Source organism: Dicentrarchus labrax, unplaced genomic scaffold (assembly GCF_905237075.1).
Source record: "Dicentrarchus labrax unplaced genomic scaffold, dlabrax2021, whole genome shotgun sequence".
In the NCBI taxonomy this organism is placed as follows: Eukaryota; Metazoa; Chordata; class Actinopteri; family Moronidae; genus Dicentrarchus; species Dicentrarchus labrax.
In genome coordinates, this window is record NW_026136707.1 from 21,301,897 (window position 1) to 21,315,474 (window position 13,578).

The 13,578-nt window shown below is 41.1% G+C and overlaps 1 protein-coding gene across 2 annotated transcripts in view; it reads right to left on the reverse strand.

Annotated features, from left to right (window-relative positions):
• Positions 1–1,092: 1,092 nt before the first annotated feature.
• rspo2 (R-spondin 2) overlaps positions 1,093–13,578 on the reverse strand; it is a 63,569-nt gene continuing 51,083 nt past the window's right edge. For both annotated transcript variants that reach the window (XM_051405723.1, XM_051405721.1), the window contains exon 6: positions 1,093–2,590. In XM_051405723.1, the coding sequence (XP_051261683.1) occupies positions 2,475–2,590 (116 nt within the window). In that variant the 3' untranslated portion in view covers positions 1,093–2,474. The remainder of the gene's footprint in view (positions 2,591–13,578) is intronic.

Genomic DNA, 13,578 nt, shown 5'->3' on the forward strand with positions numbered 1-13,578 from the left:
GTCATCCATGACATTTTAATGTGTCTTATCTCATATGTCATTATGTCTCGCTGGCTAAAATACTTTAGCTAATGCTACAACAGTATGCACTATATGGATGATAATCATTAGCACTGGCTCGTGCATTGTTAGAGTTAGCTATATAGCATATTATTTATGATGTATCCAATTGTATTTTTTGACTTTTTCCTTTTTACCACATTTTGTCAGTTCCGGGGCTCCATAGCGCAAATGTCACTGGGTGGAAGTGTTAAGCTGTGAAAATGAATAGCCTCCTGTGTGAAATATGCTGTGCCACTTTGAACACCTGTGAAAGATGTTCAGGCACTTAAAACCTCTGTGTACTAGGCCTCGAGATGGACATGGAGCATATAAAGACTAGGGTATTTCAACACTCACAGCCTCCCTATGGAAATATCATGTGTGATTTCAGGGGGGTTAACCAGAGCAGGAAGACTGTGGTCTGTGTCTTCCAGGGTGATATATATGTGACACAACGTGATTCATCTGCTACTGTGCATCCATAAGCTGTCTGCCAGATTCTGCTTTTTTTTCTCTTTTGGGACAATGATTATACAGTGTGGATCTCAGGCTAAATTAGCCGTGACTTGCATTAAAACATTTCTCTTTGCCCATGTACTAAGCAGATTTAGCTGAGAGAAGACTTTTATATGTGTTTATTTGATGTTTTGAGGACCATAAAAGTGAATAAGTGGGACGTGCATCACATAAAGAGGTGATCGAATGTGTGTGCGTGATGAATGACACGTGCCGCAGCCAAATACATGTTGTTAGGGCATTACAGTATGATGTTGGAAATGAATGAGCCACCAAAGTATGCACTGGTTTTTTACCATTCATGAGGATACGTCATAGTGAATTACAAACCCTTAACAGTGCCGTCATGCTGTTAAGGCTCAATCGACCATATCCAATCCTTTGGCTGGAGGTAGCACTTGTGTCATGCAGCGCGACATGATGGATTTCACAAATGTTTTTGAGATCACATAATTGTACACCGAAGTGAAACAAGGAAACGGCAGTTCTGGAGTTTAGCCACATATATTAAAGCCATAGACAATAATGAAAGGCTTCTTCATACAGTCACATGAAATGTATTTTAATAAAACACAATGTACACATATGCAGTCCTATGACCATACATTTGCTGGGTCCTAATTATTAAACCTAGAATATGTCAAAGCATAGTTTTATTTGTCTTTTTTTCTTCTTCTTTAAAACATTGAAATCAGTAGATGAGGTCAAATGAATGTAATACAACACTTTGCGTGACATCAGACAAAAACCTTTTCCACGAGTTAAAGATATGCACTGTTATAAGGAACTCAAAGAATATTTCAGCATATAAGAGTAACAGTATGAGGCAAAAATTCTCACTGAACAAAAAAAGTACAAAATAGAATTAATAAATAAATCAAATATATACCATATAAATGAAATAGCTATGTGGCGGCTATGTTTATTATTTGTTTTTAATCATTTTAATCTGTAGCTTGGTATTACAACCTTTTTATCTCTAAAACATTTAGAACGGTGAACGAGTCAATACTGAAAATACAGTAATAAGCTTTCATAATTAGATAAACTATGTACACATGAGTCTGTTGCCATGCTAGTCAAACAACTAAATTTCTTCTTTTTTTATCCACACTATACAGTTAGAGCATAAAGCGGTCTGAACGTAAACAGTTTGTGCTGAGAATAAAATACTTTGCAACTATGCATGGTAATTTCTTTAATATTACTCTCAAAAATGTACATAACATAAAGGCCACACATGGGAACACTCCGTCTCCATTTAGAGGGGAAGGTGAGGGTAGTTTTGACATAAATACAGGAACAAAAAAACAGTCTCTTTCAGTTCAAGATGCCATTTTCTTGTCCATCAGCATCATTTGCTTCAGCCGAATCTCTTTTGTCACTTTTTTTTTTTTTTTCATCTTCCCTGGTTCAACCTCCCACCTCCCCCTTTCCGTGAGCAGTACAGATTGCCAACTCCCTCACAACCTCTCCTATCCACCTCCCTCCATCTCTCTGGTTGCCCCTCCGTCTTCCATCACCCTGCACGGTTAATGACATTGTTAATGACGGGAAATGAGTTCACAAATGTCAACTGTAAAGGTCCACAAGGCAAGGCAAGGAGTGGGACTGAGAGAACAGAGTCACCTGGCTGGTCACTGCAGCAGGGGGGAGAAGCAGCGGGAGGCAGAGGCATGAAGCATGTGTTTAGTGTGTTGATACTGATATTGTACGTTAGACATATATTTTTGGAGTGACAGATTTGTGAGTCATGGTTGTGTCCCGGAGGGAAGGGGGGTAAGCTGGGGTTGGGCTGGGAGGCAGGTGGGGAGGTGGTGGGGTTTGGGATAATCGTCAGTCAGAATATTGGTGCAGCAGCGGCTAGCAGCTTTGCGTTGGTTCTTTGTTCAATGGGAAGTCCGTGGTTTCACTCCTCACTGGCTGGTGCGTGCAGAGGCCAAGTGGTCGCTGTGCTGGTTCTGGGCCCGAAACCGCAGCCTCTGCTTGTTCTTCTTCTTTGGTTCTTTGGGTCGGTGCTTCCCTGAGCCACCTGGGAATAAAGGGAGACAAATGGTTATCCCTTCAGTCAGTACTACCCACACTCGTTAGATTCTCCAAGTAACGACCATCCGACTGTTTCCGACAGCCTCATGAGAAAGTCCTTTTGCTTTCTTTAGCAAATGTTACATAGCAAATCGGCGACCATGGCTGGATTACCAGCCGAGCAAAGCAGCCAACTGCCCTAGACCCACAGGGGCCCTGAGGGCCGAAGATTGTCTCTGTGGCAATTACATTGTGGTAACTTGATTCAATGTAAATCAGTTTGAACCACAATAAAAACTTAAATTGTAAATGCCCTGAGGTGACTCCGCAACCCTGTCTTATAGAGGGGTCCTGTGTTAAAATTCTAGATGTGTAGTACTGTTAACTAAGTCCTTGAAGGGAGACTACATGGGAAAAAGAACCCAGAATCTCATTATTTATCAGGTATTTTGTTTGTGAAAAGATCCACACAGTGGAAAACAGTTCTATCTCATAACCTCATTGAACTGGCCTTACTATAAAGAGATTGTTGCCAACTGTGTGGTGCTGTACTAAGCATATTTGCTTTTAGTGCAGCAGGGGTAGTGCGGTAGCACTAATAACTGCACTCACATGAATATGATTCAGTCAGACTCAAAACTTGGAAAAGTTTTTTAGTGTTCTTATGTTATGATGGGATGATGCAAGATATTGATTGGGACAAAGGATTGGTTTTCCAGCAACAGATTAATGACCTGTGAGCCCCACTTCTATTGATTTTCCTTTAAAACAGCAGTATTTAAAAGCACAGTCATTACATGAACTCAGCCTTCTTATTTTGGGCTGGAGTAGGCCTACTCAGGATTTGAGACTTGAGCTTGGATTTGATGTCCAAGAGTTGGTAAAATTTGAAAAAGGTGTTGGAATAGGAAGAAAACCACTTTGAAAAATCTTGATTACAAGTATAAAACCTTCCTAAAAGAATCAAAATGTGCTTTCAGTACTGATGGCTCATGATGATCCCCCAAAGCCCTCACAGTGATGTCCTACAAGTTATGCAACTTGTGCCAATGAGAAAGGCAGCATTACATAAAAAAGTGAACCTTATATGAGGGAACATCACATATCAGGGTCTTCGTTTGCTCTAACCCTCAGGACTGGACCTGAGGTTTTAAACAAATATCTGCTCAGCCCAACACTTTTCACTGTCACTGCAATAGAGAGGGGAGATAAGTATGGGATGTTGCATAACTTTCTTTCCAAGTTGGAAAGGTCCCCCAGCCCAAGGTTAATCCATCCCAGGTTTCACTGGGATGGGCAAGGCATGCTGGGAACTGACTTCCTGCTCTCATGGAAGCTTTGTGTGGTGGAGGTTCTGCACCCACGGCTCTCTGTGACAGAGAAAACTCTGGCTACCGAACCACAAGGCAACAATCTGGCTGCCAAGGCCACAAATAAGATAACGAGGTGTGTGTGCGAGATGTATGTGTACGAGGGGGAGTGAGTGTGAGGGAATTTAAGGGAAAAGAAAATCTAATGGGGGGAAAAGTGGAGTAAGGCTTGGATGATGAGACGCTATCTGGATCCTGATCTAGAACACCAAGAAACAAGCAATGCTATGGTTCGCTGAGGGGGGAAGCACAGGGAAACGCTACAGAAAAACAAGTCTCCTTGCTTCATTCTGGGTATTATTACTGCACTTGTTCAAGCTTTTTCTCTCACGAAAAATAGGTAACGGAGTGTAAAATGAGGCATTATATCTAATTGCCTTCTCATATGTGCTGGCATTGCGGTGGCCTTTTAAGCACTCCTACAAAAGACCTATTTCCCATTCTCAGAGCTACGCTGTGAGGTAGATTTGAAAATATTCACTCGTTTAAGCCGACACGCTTGAGAAAGCAAGATATTGCTCTGCTAATAGGGTCTCCCAATGAATAATACAGATGCATGCAAACATCAAACCATCTCAGAGCTATTTCCTGCAATTAATCTAATCTTGTTATTTTGAGTCACATTGCCAATCTGAGCCATGGCAATAAAGTTTCTCGCACACAGCTCCTAGTTAAAATCACCCTTGGAAAACAACTTTCACATCTCTTACATCAAAATCTCATGCCCTTCAATTGAATATAACCAGAGGACTTTGTACACTTGCTTAGCTGATGCCACTTTAGATTTTTTGCATGATTTACGGTATGATAATGTTTGTTAAAGTAAATCTGGAGCTGAAAGGCATTTGGCCTATAGGTTCGTTTTCCTAATTGCTCTTTAAAGAGGTAATTTTCATTCAAAACAGTGTTGCTAGGTGCCTGATAAACACAGCTTTCAGTGCAATCAACTCAAAATGAATTACATTTGATGGCAATAAAGTACATGGTGCAGCATTAAACTCCCTCTGTAACGGGCAAAGCCTTCGTGGGCCATTCCTTGGACGCAAGACAGCATTTAAACTGAAAAGGCCTGCATTTACAGCAATTGCTTGAAACACAAATACATATGTGAAAGTTAAGTTAAAAAGTAGTTTTCCTGGCTAGTTCAGGACTGGGCAGGAGATCTGTAATCCAAAGAGTTTTACGCTCTCTGTAACAGGACTCACAACACACACTTTATACACACAAAACTGCAGGAAAGAAACAAATTCAGCAGCTGCACATGCAGACTGAGCTACTGAGTTCAAGAGGTATAAAAGGCAGATAGATTTTATAGGTACACTGATTGGTCATTTAAATCGATTAGACAACTTTTTAACGCTTTAATTAAACTTGGGCTGATAATATCACGTCCTCCCTTCCTTAATTTTTCCATGCTTTGCTTCCTTTCTTTAATGCTATCTATAACATGTATGTGAAGAAAAATGGATAACAGGAAAAGGCCCTACCCAGACAAACTGCAATAACTACTACTACTACTACAATATTTGGTCAAAAAGGAGACCTAAATCAGAGTTTTTGACATTTCTCTACTATATGAAAAATATATATCCTACAGCATAAATCACCCCATTGAGATCTAGGATAAAAATGTGTGAAAACGGCTGCTGTCACACTTGACACAGCTAAAACGAAATTTACTTATTGATTTTTCCCTAGCTGTTAACGTAAGTGATAAATATCCATTTTGGCTGAGACAGTAGATTTTCATCATAATAAAAACAGCAGTTCTCTTTAGCTGCTATCTCAGCTTTATATGTCCAAGTTATGGTTATATATACATATCCAAATGTATGAAGCGAATAATCTTTCATAATGGCTGCCAAATAAATATAGATGGACAGACAGACACCAGACAAAACAGAACTACATTTAATCCTTATGAGCTATGGACTGTAGAATCAAAGTAGTTGAAATGGACAAGAAAGTTGTTAGATACTGAATTCCATAAAGATCAAATATCTGTATATTTTAGATATTATGTAGGTTCTTACTTTTTTCTATACCTGACTTTTATGAGTCATATAATAAGTCTAAAAAGGCAAAGGAAGCCGTTGCAGCTTTTTTTAATCTGTTATGAAGTTTGCCATCCAGCCTGAAACCTTTTTCTGCATCTGTAGTTACCGCTCTCTGTCTTTGTAGGTCAGTTGTTTTCAAGGCTTTTATTCTTGTTCCTGTGTTGAGCCTTTGGTTATAGCAAGTCGATGACAGCTGTCAAGACAGCGTTCAAGTCAAATTATCATGCTCCACACAGGATATGCAAAGCATTCTTCCTAAAAAATAATAATAAAACAAAGTAAAAAAGTTCTTCATCTTTCCAGCAGGAACCAAACACACTGATGCCTGATGTGTTCCAGGCATGTACGCTTATAAATCACAGATTTATACCTATTTCTGGAAGATTTATTTTGTTTGTTAAGAAGATATTGACAACTTCTGATGTTTATGAGCCACCAATTCCTCTGCAGGCACTGAATCCAGTATTATCAATGTGTTTCAAGTTTTAGCTCAAACTCCCCAAACTAACTGATGACGCTTCATAAATTCACCTACACCACAATTTCAGACCATATTTCATAACCCAATCTCAATGCTGACAGCTAGAGGGCAACCAAACCCCACACAAGCCCCTTCCCCCGGCATCTGATATAGTCCTTGTGAGATGGTCTATCATATCTACCCAAGAACTCCCATTTAGCCTTCCTCAGGGCACTACGCACTCTGAACACTGAGCTTTCATCATCTCATATTTACGACCGATGTAATCACTTAAGCTGATTACCAGGGTTCACAGAGGAAACAGTTTAATTTGCTTGGAAAGAAATTATTAAGTCATCTCAATTGCTTTCAAAACCAAGAACAAATTCATAAATCTTACAGCATGTAAAGATAATTTTGTCTTGGAAGGCACAGCCGGTTTCAAATCATTTTCTGTCTTTGTTTTGCGTTGTCACTGGCACAGTGAAGATCAACTCAAAGGAGTATGGCTTTTATCAGAAAATTATAATCCTTCTTTATACTTTTCTTTCCGTTCTGGATGCATTTACTATCACTACAGCAAACCATAATTTCACCAATGTTTAGTTTTCCTTCATAGATACAATCTTCCTCTGCCAGCTTGACATTTATGTTTGAGTTTGAAATGAAAAGTTAATCAAACAAACAAACAAAAATCTCAAAAGCAAATCAAAATGTTTTGTATTTCTGAATCAGAAGCAGAGCCTGTGGTAGGATGGTTGTTTACTGCTGTCAAAAATGACCTTTGCGGAATTCTTTTATGTACCCGCGCATGTGTGCGCGTGCGTTTGTGAATGATATACATGCCCTTTATGCCTGTGCGTCAGTGATTGTGAGCTTCTATATCACCTATGCGAGCTTGAGAAATACTTAGTGTCATTTCCAATATTTTTAGCTGCCAAACCAGTGAGCAAAGAAATATTAAACTCCTCTGCACGCACTGTGGTGGACGTTCCTCAATAACCTCTCAAAGCCAGACGGGATCCACCGCTTTTTCTTTTTCTTCCCCTTCATTCTCCCTCTCCCTTTTCCCTTCTCCGTGTCCCTGTGATGCTATTTGAGGCTCTCAGCAATAATCGAGACGACTGCATGGTGAAGATCCAACTAAGAGTTAAGCGCTATTAGACGTATCATATTATTAGGCTCGCACTCCAGAATAATATCTCCTTGCGGAACGGCAATATGACTACTTGTCCAACTGATGCACTGAAAGATAATCAGTCAAATCCATATCCAGGGGGAAGGAAGCCAAAGCCAAAGCTCCCTTCATCTGTGTCAAAGCTAATATCTTTGTTTTGGAAAAGGGGACCAAGCTCAAGAATATGCATAAGTTTACATGAGAGAAAGTCAGTTTCATATTCCTCTGAAATCAGGCGTTTATTTACCTTTTTGTCACAGGGCATACTTTGGAAGATATTTATTTTCCTTTGCTGGCCCTGAGGCTACTGCAGGGGTATCTATATGTTACCCTATAATCACAGAGGCCATGACCTGCCAAAAAAGAGCAATGCACTGACTGTCGGCACAGGCCTAGTGATTTCATCCACTCACGGCTCCGGCGGCAGTGCAGGAATCGAAGGCCTAATCTTATCTCCATTGCTTGTGGTTCGAGAAAAATCAATGGCTGACCTCGAGAAGGCATTAAGACATACGGTAAATGGGATCCTATACTGCTGAAAACTCTCCCCGGCTCTCCTGTTACCCTGTCCCTCCACTCGACGCAGACGGTCAATTAATAACTTTCATAGGACATGGAGTAGGTGGGGGTGGGACAGAAAAAAAAATCCAATCCAAACTATTTTGAAGAAGATTCTGGTGGTCTTAAGGAAGGTAAAGCCGGAATTTTTGGCGGCTCGTCTTTTCATAAACAGGCCAAAGCGGAGGCCATTATTTGTGAGGGAAGGAGAGAACTACTGGCGCCAGTGAGATTTGATTTCAGTGGCAGAAATTGGATTAGCAGCCATTAAGGGCCTCCTCACACATACATTTATAATGCTGTGAAGGGGAAAGGATCTGTAGCCAGCCAGTGCTCTCTTTACTCACACACCGACAACTCCTCTGTCTGGGAAAAGGTTACGGACGCTGACACTGCCCTATACTGCTGCTGAACTTAGTTTTCAGTTGATTTATGGCTGGGACACAGTGGTATGACCTCAAGTGACCCATAGTTCATTAAGGCGTAGGCCAGAGGTAGGCCAAAACTTTAAATGGCGCTTTGTACTGTTGTCTGCCTGCAGGGAAATGCTGTAGATGGGTGATTTGACATTTGAGGCTGAGGGGAACATGATACAGATGAAAATAATGTTCAAGTGTAAAAAGGCAGAAATTTGTAACAAATACTGGATGGAGTGAAAACCTACAATATTTGGGAGGAACACTACTGGGAAATGCTGTGGCAGAGACACAGACGTCAGATGTAGGAAAAAAGAAATCAGCCTTTTGACAGAAAGGACAATCATTTACAAGAAGCTCATCTTGCCAACCAACTGACAAGAGGCTCTCTGCACAACGTCACTTAGCCCTAACAAGGTTACTCTGGATCACACTCTTTCATTCACTCTTTCATTCTTTCGTTCCCTTTCCCCCCATGCTCTGCTTACTATCACCACGCTGCGAGGCGAGAATGATTTAAAACATACGCATTCCGATTTAAAAAGCTAATGTTGGGATTAGGTCGGTCATTATTTTCTCATCTATGACCCGGCGGAGGATCTGCGCAAGATTAAAAAAGCAGGTTAGCTCACCGCTCGGCTCTTTGATGCTTCGTTTCACTGACAATAAGTTAAACCGAAAACCCGACTCGGAGATTAACGTCTCTAAGCGGAGAAGTCCCGGCAAAACATGCATGACTGACACGGTGATTAATATGCCTGATGGTTGGTGCAGACAGCGTGTTTTTTCCCCTCTGGAGAAGGTCGATCACACCAGCAAGAAGCGGCCACAACCTGCCCGGGAAGGCTACAGAGCAGATGATGACCCCACACATTAAAGTTTTTCCCCATCAGTTTACTCAGAGTCAAAGTCAGGCTCTGCTGCATTTCACAATGTGGGAACTGTACCCTTGTGCTGGTTGGGTTAGCACCTGTGGCTCGAGTGCTCAAAGGTAGGTAATCAAATAAAAAAGCTTCTGCGACAGATGTTAAATTAGGCCAACTTTCAAAAAGCTCAAAAAGTAAGAAATGGCTTTCCAGAGCTATTTCCTCAACTACACCTTCATTTAAACACTTCTGCTCTTGTTCAAAGTTGGAAAGTGTACTTCTTCCTACTGTACTAGGAAAAATTAAATGGAATAATCCATTATGTCAGATTTCCAAGTTGGAAACTTGGGGCACAAATTCTGAAAAGCACTTTGATGCTGGAATGTCAACATGGCATTAAACTAGGCTACTTAAAAGTACTTCTCCTAAAGTGGATGTACACACAAGGTACACATTAAATCTCTTAAAGATCTGTGGCAAAAAGTGTTCAGCAACATATCAATTACTCATTAATCATGGAGAAAGTAATTTATTTACTTTACTGATTCATAAACAGTGAAGGTAATCTGTTACATTACTCATCACATTGCTTTCACTACTCAGTCCATCACATCTTCTTTATTTCAGTGTAGAAACAGGTTGGCTTTGTTTAGTAGTATTAGAATTAAAAGTATTACACTTTTATAACAGCTTTAAAAAATTAAAAAATTGGAAAGTGCATTGACTTCTGCTGGGCACTTCTTGTACTCGTACTGCTACTACAGCAGCACTAACTCTCTTGACTGGGGGAAGTTAAAAATGGGCCAGATGGTTTCTTACCAATCCATCTAACATTTTAGTTTAGACCTACACTGGGAAAGATTTATATGGAAATATACACCCGACTTTTCAGCCTAAATTGAAAAATGAGGATTCAACAGGGAATAGCATCCTTTCATTTTTGCACTTTTTAAAAAATTGCTTTCCAGTAACAGCTTCATATAGACCATGCACAAAATGTGTTTTATATAAACTTAAACACATGAAAATATAAATGTCTCTCCTCTGCCTCATCCTGAGACAACTGGAGTCAGCAACAAGGGCTACATTTCCACATCCCAGTGGTAAAGCGGTTCAGCCATTATTTCTAAATGTCTGATGGGGGTACGAGACACAGAGGAGAAGAAATTAGGGCTGATGAGTAAAATCACATGACGTTATATGGTTTCTGGGCTATGACATCATGCCAACTGTTATGGTTTTCCCACTTCCACTTGAAGCTGCCAAAATGTAAAGACTTATAGTTTAGCTCTAAGCAGACATCTGTACGCACACTGCTGCCCCCTGCAGCACTCAGGGCTAATTTCAATGGAAGCCTGGTGTTTATGTGACTCAGCCATTCCAAAATGTAGAAAATGCGCCAGCTAGTTAGGTATGACACTGTCAACAGTTTTCAGTTTTGAATAAAGGCGTATAACTGATCATTATCAACTTTTTTCCACTAAGTGGAACCTTGTTGTATTGCAGTGGCTTTACACAGCCAATGGTGTCATGAGGGTAACGTCAGCAGCAAGGCAGTGAACAGGCATCACGACCGGCCTGCTGAGTCTGATGCGCCTTGAAACCACAGGACTCAGAGAAGAAGTGAGCAGCCCTCTCTGCGGTCTGCTATCTCCCGACTGACTCATCGACACATCTGGGCCTAAGTATATGGGGCTCTCCTGCCCCAGGGGCACTTGGGTAAATGAGGGATAATTAGCTTTAGTTGACTTTAATGAATGGCCTAATGTTGTGTTTCATTTCTGATGAGAAAAATATAAAGCTGAGCACTTATCAAAGGGAGGCCCCCGTGCCGATGTTTCTGAAGGCTTGCCGCTGGTGTGGGTCTGTTTGTTTTTGTATTTGTTGTGTGCACAGGGGCGAGGCAGAGTGAGCTGAAGATAGCTGCAGCATATGAGGGAGTGGTTTAAAATGTTACCGCAGATCCAAAGATCAGGAAACCTGCTGGGATATACAGTAGCAAATTTATCATTCTAACTGGGAAGTTACTACAGATGTGAACTCTGTTTGTCTTTGCTCAAAGATAGAAAAGGGCCAAAGCACTCCACTTTGATTTCCATGTCTTCTATATCAAGATGAGATCTCTATAAAGCCTTTGATCCATCTTATAATTCCCACATGCTGTGATATAAAGCAGGAAGTGTCTCACAGAGTTATGATCGTCATTCATCTTAGTTTCCGATAAGTGTATTGCATTGAGCTGATGAAATCAATCATTTTCAACAGACACACGATCCAGTATTTTTTTTTCGTTGTTCTATTCAATCTTTGATAACAAGCTGCTCTCAGGCTAGTCTGATATAACTGTCATATACATTTCCATACCTTTACACTGATGCACTCACTTGCCGCTGCAGCTTAGTATAGTTGATTATCTTTGCTGTGCCATTAAGAAGTAAAAGCTAATAAAATCTGGACTTGGCAGTTCAGTGTACTTTTACACACTCTACTTTTTCCTTTTTACAGCAAATCAGGCTTGGCTTCTTTTGACTAATAGAATGAAACACACTCACTCCAGAGGACCTCACCAATCTTCTTCTCTCTCTGTGTAAACCAGCAACCCACCAGGATTAACTGTGCACTTTTAAAAGCACCCTCATACTGACAATGGATCAAGGCAGGAAAAGCACATCCTACAACGGAGGTGACCTCTTCGCACCGCTGTTAAACAAATATTTGAAACGCTTATTATTTATCTGAGGAGGTGAATCTGCATTTCCAGGATCTGTTGAGTATAATGTCAGTCTGGGCCTCAGGTAAAAGTGTTTGTGTGTAGGGGGGTCAACCCCCAACGGAGGGCCCTGGCTTGGGGATTTACCTGGCTCAGCCCCCTCCCTTGAGCCTCTAGGTCTTCATAAACAATCCCCCTGCATTATAGCACCCCACCCCACTTCATGAAGAGAAATAATATGGTTGTTAACACAACAATGAGGGGGAACGCAATAAGGTAAGGTAAGAGTAGGGGGCTTTGTGCACCCCTATGGGACTATAAAGTGGGGGAGATGAATGGATGAGGGTTTCTACAAACAGTTTGTCAACACTGTAAGCTCCTGGCACACACTCAGCCAGGCAGTACATGCCTACAGTCCATGGTAGGGTGTGCTTTGGTATGCGAGTGCACACACACAGAAACATAAAAGTGAAATTGATTGAGTTCACTAAACCCCTCCGGCCCTGTTCATGACAAGCATATCCACAGTGTAGTATTCCTCCACTGTGTGGAAACCAGTCCTGGATGCTATCAGAGTTTAGGGTAACATTAGCAGCCCTGTCCTGGTCTTTATTGGCTCAAACCCCAGCCAAACTCATTACCCGGGATAGTGTTACATTTGCCAAACATCAGATAGTCCTAATCCTAAAAGCCTTTCTGTTGTGATGTAAAAATGAAAACATGCTGTTTGAAAGTATATAAGCTAAGCTGCCAAAAGGTTATGCTAGAATACAACAGAAGTCTGATCTTATATTTTCCTTATCATCCTGATAATACCAGGACTAATTATCTCTACACGGCAAACAATGCTGTTTATTTATTTCCATATCTTCTACGCGGATCATCTACTGGAGATGATTCTGATTTATGCTTCATAGTCAAGCTAATGTTAGTTCAATTATCTAGATAGCTAGAGCTGATCAGATCTGCCAGTGACGGTTTTAATTTCAGCCAACAAAATCGTGGGCTGCTGGCTAGAAATGAGAAGCCTCTGTCTGAACTCAAGAACCCATTGTTTCACGAATTTCGCCAGTAGCTATATCCACCACCGTTATCGCTGTAAACTGCATATGTGCCAATATGAGAACAGGAAGCTCGACAAGCGTAGCAACAGTAACTATGGGGGGCAGGGTGTTATGGCTATTTTAAGATAGAACAAAGTGACCGTGTGTGATCCACGCAGTCGCCGTCTCCACAATGCATGTGTTCAACAAAGTGTGTTTGTGGATGACTGTTTTTTGGTATGTGTGTTCATGTGCGTGCACACAATCCTCATTCTCTAATTCCACCTGGTCAGTATCCTCCTGGTCTCTGTGGGTCTGTAAGGGGACGGGGGATATAG